Raw genomic sequence first — 9,263 nt, 5'->3', positions numbered from 1 at the left:
TAACAACAAAGAAAAGAGAGACTACAAAAAGGAAGTTAAATGTTGAGAAGTTTAAAGATCAGAAAGTGAAAGAAAACTTCCAAATTACACTCAGGAACAGATTTAGTACTTTATTAGATCTTGACAACGAAGAAATGAACAATGATATTGATGACATCTGGAACTCAACAAAGACAGCCATTCTGGAAGCATGCGAAGAAACAGTTGGTTTCATTCAAGTGAAAAGAAAGAAATGCATGTCAGATCAAACATGGGATACAATATCTGAAAGAAGGGAAATAAAAGAAAAGTTGATGAGTGCCAAAACCAGACAGTAAAAGAAAAACCTGCAAGACCTTTACAGCGCAAAAGAGAGAAGTGAAGAAAAGAGATAAAAGAAACCATGCTGAAAAGTTAGCAGTAGAAGCTGAAAACGCCTGCTTAAAAGGAGACATCAAAACATTGTATAACATCACAAGACAACTCAGTGGAAAGATCTCTCAAAATGAAAACTTACCAGTCAAAGATAAAAACAACAATACCCTCACAAAGCTAGAAGATCAGCTTGACAGATGGAAAGAACACTTTAGTGAGGTATTGAACAGACCACCACCAACAAATCCACCAATACTTGAAGAAGGTCCAACACTTAACATAGAGACTGACAAAATTACCGAAAATGAAGTAAGAAAAGCCCTAAAACATCTTAAGAATGGGAAAGCAGCGGGAATCGATGGCATACCACCAGAAGCCCTCAAGTCCATGAATGACACTACCATTCAATATCTTCTTGGGCTATTAAACCAGATATGGGAAAAAGAAAAAATTCCAAAAGACTGGCAAAAGAGACTCTTGGTAAACCAAAATTACATAAAAAGGGGGACAAATCCAATTGCAACAACTGGAGAGGAATAACTCTTTTGTCCATTCCTAGTAAAATCCTATGCAGTATAATCTTACAAAGAATGAAAGAAGAGATTGATAGCAAGCTGAGAGATGAACAAGCTGGATTTAGACAAGAACGATCATGTGTCGACCAGATTGCTACACTCAGAATAATTATTGAGCAAACGATCGAATGGCAGTCATCCCTATATCTAAACTGTATTGACTTCCAGAGAGCATTTGACAGCATAGATCATCAGGTCTTGTGGAACATTCTAGGACACTATGGGATTCCACCTAAGATTATTTCCATGATTAAGTTACTGTATGAAGAATTCTCTTGTCAGGTCATACATGCTGGTACATTGACGGATCCTTTCCCTGTAACAACTGGCGTAAGGCAAGGATGCATTCTCTCTCCCCTTCTCTTTCTCATAGTCATCGACTGGATAGCAACAACAGCTTACAACGACCCTCATGGTATACAATGGACACTAACATCTCGTCTAGAAGACCTCGAATTTGCAGACGACATATGCACACTATCGCATCGTCTTCAAGATTCCCAACACCAGGTCAACCATCTCGAAGAAACAGCTAAAAGAACAGGATTGTATATCAACACAGCCAAAACCAAAGCCATGAGAATCCAACAAAACCAGATGGATCCAATATTGGTAAATAACCAACAGATAGATAATGTAGATAAATTTACGTACCTTGGAAGTGTCATGAGTACAACTGGAGGCACTGACGAAGATGTACAAGCCAGAAAGATGAAAGCTTTACAGGCTTTTTCCATTCTATAGCCAGTATGGAAAAGTAGAACACTGAGAACGGCTACTAAGATCAGAATTTTCAACAGCAATAATAAGTCTGTCCTGTTATATGGTTGCGAGACCTGGAGAGAAACAGAAAACACCATGAAATCTATACAAGTCTTTGTTAACAAGTGCCTAAGAAATATACTGAATATCAGATGGCCAGAAAAAATAACTAACAAGAAACTCTGGCAAAGAACAAAACAACAACCAATAGAAAACACCATTCAAACCCGAAAATGGAACTGGATTGGTCATACTTTAAGGAAGAACAATAAAAACACTACAAAGCAAGCTTTAGATTGGAATCCCCAAGGGCAAAGAAAAAGAGGAAGACCAAAGAACACCTGGAGGAGGGGTTTGAACTCTGAAGTGAAGAGAGTAGGACTAACGTGGAAGAATTGTAACACCATCGCCCAAAACCGAAGCGAATGGAGAGAAACTGTAGTCGCCCTATGTCCACCCATGGACGGAGTGGAATTAATCAATCATCATGTTCCTTAGGGTATCCCACACAAATTGACAGATGGGATTGTTGATTCATGAAAAAAACATGGGCGCCATTACTAAAAACAACATAGGGGTCAGGTGGCAGTTTTTTGCAAATAACTCAAAAACCGTTGCCTTTAGCAAATTTCTGGCTAGGTTAAATTGTTAAGCATCATGAGAAGGACCTATGCTGAAATGTTCAAAACCATTCATTGACTAATGTAGGAGTTGCAACCCCTGAAACAGTTTTTTTTTTTTTTTTTCACTTGTACAACTTTGAAAATCTTCTCCAAAACCATTTAAGATCATGCAATGAAAATATGCATAATAGTTCTTTATTGTATTGTGCTCAAAATGACTTGTGATTTTTAATCCATTAATAGATATGGCTGCATATACTGAAAATGGAACTTAAAGGTCATAAGACAGATTTTTGAAAAAAAAATCAAAAATTGTTGCCTTCAGCAAAATTCTGATTCAGGTCATGAAAATGCTATGAATAATTTTAGTTGATTTTAGCTTGTCCTGTCTCATTCCTCTAGTTTTTCAAATAAGCAAATGGTTAACCAGGTGAGCGATTCAGGCTATCTTGAGCCTCTAGTTCATATAACCCGCGCTCTTTGGATGTAATAATTATATAGAATGCACTGTAGATTTCAAAATTAAGGGAAATAACTCTGTAAATGACGCTCAAATACAATAGAATCTATTGGGTTTTCAATGTTGATTACCTCCTAAGAGCAGGCAGATTTGAATGAATAATTACACATTTCATATTATAGACCCATAATGTTTACAAATCACTGGTTTGTAAAGGGCAACATGATAAAAAATTGTATGGCTTTGAGAGCTAGTGACATGGAAATAAAATCCCAATATTGGTAATGCTAGTAAACAAAGAAATGTACTTTTCTTTTTGACAACAGCTGTTCAAATAGAATCATCCAAATAATGAAATTTAAACAGACCATAAAAATAATTCTGAAGAATTTTAATGAAAGTATCTAAAAACGCCAAAAAATACATTATTACAACAACGTATAACAGCATTTGCATGCATTAGAAATAAAGCAGACTTCACAGGATATTTGGTCCTGAGTTAGGAATTTTTTGAAAATGATGAATAACTTATTTAATATCCAATTTTGAAACTATGGCGCATTTTCCAGAAAAGCAGAAGAAGCATACCTACCGGTACACCTGGTCCATGCTCGCAGTCTTTAGTGGAGTCCGAATTGCTCATTTACTTTTGTTAGTTTGTATGTATTAATTTAGTTACTTTATGTTCTTTGTTGTGTTTTCCATGTCCCTGGATTACATTCTTTTGATTTCCGCTAGAATCTTGTGTCCCTTGATTACTCTTTCAGATATGCAGGTGTTTAGGCAGATGAAATTTAGACGGTTCAGTGAAATGATCCATAGAGTCTGTTTCAATGGCGTAGTTAATTTCATTGATAAGGATTAAACTGTCCATCATTACATGAAACGTACCAACAGTGTTCCAAATACAAATTCAGGCTAACCTGGGCAGAAATTCTTTATTTCTATGAATTCCAAGTTATTTAAGTAGATTCAAAAAATGCTCTGGAATTATCATCACAGTATTAAGCTTAAAAACTGATAATGCATGCACAATAACTCACATGGAGAGTTCTGAAGGTTACAGGTGTAAGATCATTTATTCGGGAAAGAATAATGTTCCTCATTTGAAATGAAACCAAAATTTGATTTAATACGACGTTCAGCTTTTAAAGAGTATAGTTGATAAATCATTATGTTGGGTATAATTTTCAATGTCTGTTATAAAAAAAAAACTCTAACTCGAATAAAGCACATTCCCAATTAAAAAGAGAGTCAACATTGGTAAACGTTAAAGTGTCCATATTTTCTAAAGCTTTTGAAGGAAGTATTTTTGAGATCGTAATGAGATATGCCCACTGCGAAACCTTTTCACTTGAATAGGAAGAATACCTTCCATCTTTTCCGGAATAACGATAAAAGTGGAAACAAATGGAGACGCAATAGAATCATTGCAGCTATTAGAATAATATTCCCTATTAGAGTCCGAGTTGCCCATTTACTTTTATATCAAATTAGATCGAAGATCAGAAATGATATAGCAGTCTCCAGAGTCTTTAGATTTGTAACGCCTGTTAGCATCTGAAATTATCTTACACTACCGCAAGAGAATATTCCCTTTAGGTTCAAATGCAGAAATTTAGGTTCACTTTATAGATATTTCTAATATATCATATTTAATTCTATGCTATTTACGCTAATAAACTCAATAAACACTTAAATTGCTAACTTAATATGATGATTAATTTGGTTTGTATTAACAATGATCCAAAGAGGGTCAGAGATTCCAGATAGGGACAACACTCCCTGTTCAATGCTATTTGCCGATCATTTTTTGCTGAAATTTTAACAAAAGGGTATCATAACCCCCGAAACCATTCTGATCTATCACCCACTGTATCGTGTATTTTTATTACGGTTACCGCCTCGTGACATCGGAAGCCCGGAGATGACAAATAAAAATTAAACCTTGCTTATAGTGGCATTGGAATTTCGATAATGCATTTCTCGGGAATGGTGTCCATCTGCAGTAGGGTGATATTGCTTTTTATAACAATAATAATTCTGTTTGGCTATTTAGCCACATGTTATAATGATAGATCTGCAGGTGCTCCGGGACCTTAAAAGTGCATGGCTAGTGTTTCCTGCACTGGATATAATTGGTTGAAATTTTATTCAAAGACTTTGGTGTTTATGCGTGTCTTTTGCACTAAGTGCCCAAAAACAAAGCGTTCTTACATGACACACAAATGTCTATGTGATGTCTTGTAGGACTTGAGATATATAGCTTATCAACTTGGAAATGTAGCTAGTTGAAAGGGACATGTATTTAAGGACATGCTTTATTTCATTGATTGTGTCTTAAGTTTGAATGATTTGACAGACAGTTTCGACCTAGAGATCATTAAATTGAATTTCGACTTTAGAAATTGGGAAGATCAAATAGTAGTTTGTAGTTCAATTATGCAGTATGTTTTGCGTTAATTTCATCTAGGTGTTTCATGTACACTAACAAAGACCCTGAATATTTCGCAAACTGGAGCACTGTATGCTACGATGCATCATGAATTTTGTTGTGTGTTTATTAACTGTCCTTGGTAATCAGAATTTAAAAATAAATCAAAAAGTACATTTAATCCTTTTGTCTAAAAAGATGATAACATTTAGAATCCTGAAATACAGATAAAATACAAATTTCAGCCTGATATGATTATTTGTACAAAGAAAATGTTTTTTTTTACACTCCAAATTTTGTTGATGAATTATCTTTCAATATCAACCATTTACATCAATAAGCTTGTGTTTCGATACGTTTTAATTCGCGCTCTGTATTTTCCTTTTATCTCTGCTTTTATACTATATTTTTGCAATTTGACGATTATTTGAGGCGTAAAAATTCAAACGATCGATATGACTTGATTCAATACATTAGTACTTAGATGTTACTTTGGTTACTTTATATTCTTTGTTGTGTTTGTCTGTTTTCCATGTCTGATCTTTTTCCCTGGGTTATATTCTAATGATTTCCGCTAGTATCGTGGTTCCCTTGATTACCCTATGAGACAGTTGACTCAGAGTATAAAAGTATTAGCAAACATCAGTTGTTTAACATATTAGAATATATTTCACTAAAATAAATTACTTTGAAGAAAAAGTAGCAAACGAAGAAATGGTTAGACATTTTTCATGAAAAGGGGTCTTGCTATATAATTGTTCTATGTATGCCAAGAAAAGCAAGCAGCGAAGCCAGTGAGCTTCAAGGAATCAGATCAAACAGAAAGGTTTCTAAGCATTTGCAAGACGGCCTTATGTAACAATATTACGAGAAAGGCCTGTGAAAGAAATTTAATTCCAACAATCAGAAATTGATCTACCATCATTTACAGGATACGAATTATATACCATGAAAAAAAAACAATAAAAACATTTAAATAATTGCTTTGTTTTATTACGCTGTTTGATGGTGAGTTTAATAATGCACTTCGAACGGATCACTTAACATAAAGAATGATTGTTTATAGAAAGCAGCTTTATTTCTTCTGTGTCGATTGAAGAGCTGTGAGGACAGACTGGTGTCTGTATTGTACATGCGTCGTCTCCATTTCCTGTAACAAATAATTTGATATAAAAGTATGAAAAAACATTGTCAGTAGACTACTAAAAGTTTAAAGAGTTAAAAGTTCTTGGGTGTAAATTGTTTATATATATTTATATAAGATTTTCCTTTGTGCGAATCGAAAGGGATATCGACTTTACTATTCCGCCCCCCTCCTTATATAGCATAATCTTAACGAGACATTAATATGCATTAGACTTTTAGTTAGATAAGAATTTTTTGACAATACTTTTAATGACCCTTCACTTTAAAAATAGATATTACGTAGCACTTTTGTTTAACGCCTATAATGAATAAACAAGTTAAATTTACATGAGCAAAGTTTGATTTTCGACACATTTTACACTTGGCTGGAACATCGAACACCGCAGGATTTTTAATACCAAGTGTGACTCCCATGAATCCACTATCTACCATGGAGCCAGGCACAACATAGTGTTCACCGAGAAGTACACAGTCTTTCTTTCCCACTGTGACAGTAACAGCCACATCCATTATAGTAAAAGTGTAAATTTCTATTGGAACAGTTACGTTACCAAAACCGTAGTAACTTGACAATTTCAAAGTCGCATTATCTGTAAAAAGAATAGTATCATAAAAAGTTGCTTACTGACTTCCAAATTATTGATATGCGATTTATTTAATGGGTCTTCTTTATCTTTATGATACGTTTACTGATATGGAAATTGGTTTTGTTTTGTTATTTTTTTTTTTTTTTTTTTGGGGGGGGGAGGGGTTTTTTTTGTTTTTGTTTTGTTTTTTCGTTAAGGTTCCGTTACAGTCGCAATAAATGACATAACATAAGGGACGACTATTTGATATTGAGGATGGGGCTTGGGAGTTTTCTTCGGATCACGGTATTAATTATACCATGTAACCAGTTAAAATATTTATTATACTCCGCTTGTCTGTCTGTTCGTCTGTCCCCAGTTCTAATCAGCAACTCTTTTGGAACCGCTAGATGGAATTAAATGAAACTTTCAGAGATTCTTTATTACACGATGCCATTATGCACTCCCTTTTGGTTCATATGAATATGAATCTATAAAATCTTCGTTCACCTTTCATTTCTCTGATCAAGAGTTCAAGTGAAGAGTGTTAAATGGTTTTGCACTATTTTATTATAGCATGTAATATTTTGCATCTTTTAATTCGACAATTCACAATTTCCTAGATTTTCAAAATAATATATTAAGATGTGGCGAATGACGATAAGAAAACTGTTAAAGCTTAGACTGTCACACTTTTTTCATAAGAGCCAATCAAACGTAAGTACCTGGTAAGCAGCTAAACATCGTTCCAGGCAATGGAGTAGTTGAGCAATTTCCATTCGCCACAGTATACATAACTTTCTACAACAAATATACTTCATATTATTAACTTGAGTAAGCGACCGTCAAATCAAATGTCCAATATATCGACGTAATGACTATAATATCAAATAGTTATCCTTCGTTCACTATATGAAGTTCGAAACCGATGTTTAAACATAAATTTCAAACGTTGTTTTGAACAAAGATGACAAGGACGTAATATCAAAAGATTTCTTTAACAAATAAACTAGACATATACCTTGTCGTAATCATAAAGTAGTTCCTCCTCAAATGGTTGCCCATTAAACAAATAATTTCCTGACCCTTTAGCGTAAATTTTACGCCTATGCGAATCGTATGAAGTCTTGAACAATGCCTGGAAAACAGCAATTAAAAGACTAAATTGATTACACTATAACTTGCAATTGTAATTTTCATCACAATTTTGCTAAATAACTATTGACATAATTGATATTTATTTGATTTTAGAAAGAATTGAGAACGTTTATCATACCGAATCGACTCTTCGGTAATTGAAAAAGGATGCTTAAAGTTATTTCAAAAACACTTAAATGACTTCTACAATCTGAAACAGTACATATACGATGAAACATGGTTTATAAGAGCATTGGACATTACATCATCCGATAACCCTGTGGATTCCAGCACAGGAAGGGTCAGTGTTTGTGGGCCCTGTCGTAGCTTGGATGGTTCGGTGAGCTTCTTAAAACGAAGTTCGGCCCTAAAATCTCCTCAATTTCGTAAAACCCCTACTTCTAAATATATACACACCCAAGGCGACTTAATTGTGATAAATTTACGTACTATCCTCCGTAAGGTCCCATTATATCATCTGACACCACTGTGACGGTAAAGTTTTCTGGTACCTGGAAAACTCCGTAATCTTTTTTAAAATGTTATTCTAACATTTCCATCCTAAAAAAACCTCATTTTTGCCCTGCACAGTCGTTAAAAACTCGCATACTTTTAAAATTCGTGTAAATATGTGAATCGATTACCTTTTAGACAATATAAATTTACTTTCCATTCCCCTGGACCCTCAAAATTATACGACGCAATCCAGACCCTCTTACCGTCATAGCAATGCCCTTGTCACCAGCCATGATGCCAGCAGATACTGCCTGCAGTCCTTCCCATTGTCTTGGTATACAGCATCCATTTACATTTACCGCCACGAAATAACAAACTATTAGTAAACAAGCACATTCTTTCATTATCAGTTCTACTCTGTTTACTTTAGTCTCGAGACTCTTTAAAGGTACATGCATGTACACCACCGCTATGGTGAGTTGTCTACTGTTACGCATTTCAAAAGAAATCACGAGATTTTTGAATAAAATTGAATAATGGTATTACCGACAGTCACAAGACTACTGAATATATTAAGTTTCAAATTGTTTACTAAATTATTATTTATAGCCATTGGCTGTTTTAGTTTTGAGACAGGAAGTCTCCCTTTAGAAGCATCAAGTAGTCTTGATGTTATATTTTTTTTAGTTTTTGTTTACTTTTTACATGTTATTTGTGTCTATCCTTTGCCTTTCCTTCATCTTAGACCTC

At 34.4% G+C, this 9,263-nt stretch overlaps 1 protein-coding gene across 2 annotated transcripts; it reads right to left on the bottom strand.

Moving 5' to 3' along the window:
• Positions 1 to 6,179: 6,179 nt before the first annotated feature.
• LOC148601009 (uncharacterized) lies at positions 6,180 to 9,024 on the bottom strand. Of its 2 annotated transcripts, XM_088555936.1 has the most exons (5): positions 8,777 to 9,021; positions 7,942 to 8,058; positions 7,646 to 7,721; positions 6,682 to 6,944; positions 6,180 to 6,358 (listed from the first exon to the last, which is right to left on the bottom strand). In XM_088555936.1, the coding sequence occupies exons 1-5, from the start codon at positions 9,008 to 9,010 to the stop codon at positions 6,284 to 6,286; spliced, it is 765 nt and encodes a 254-aa protein (XP_088412062.1). In that variant the 5' UTR covers positions 9,011 to 9,021; the 3' UTR covers positions 6,180 to 6,283. The 2 variants fall into 2 exon arrangements, with proteins under 2 accessions (XP_088412062.1, XP_088412063.1); XM_088555937.1 differs by lacking the exon at positions 7,942 to 8,058 and having other exon boundaries at positions 8,777 to 9,024.
• Positions 9,025 to 9,263: the final 239 nt, after the last annotated feature.

Source organism: Perna viridis, chromosome 12, assembly GCF_037379345.1.
Source record: "Perna viridis isolate PV_CMFRI_1.1 ecotype Kerala chromosome 12, ASM3737934v1, whole genome shotgun sequence".
Taxonomy (NCBI): domain Eukaryota; kingdom Metazoa; phylum Mollusca; class Bivalvia; order Mytilida; family Mytilidae; genus Perna; species Perna viridis.
The sequence above is the reverse complement of the archived record's forward strand: the minus strand, read 5'-3'. Positions and strand labels throughout refer to the sequence as shown.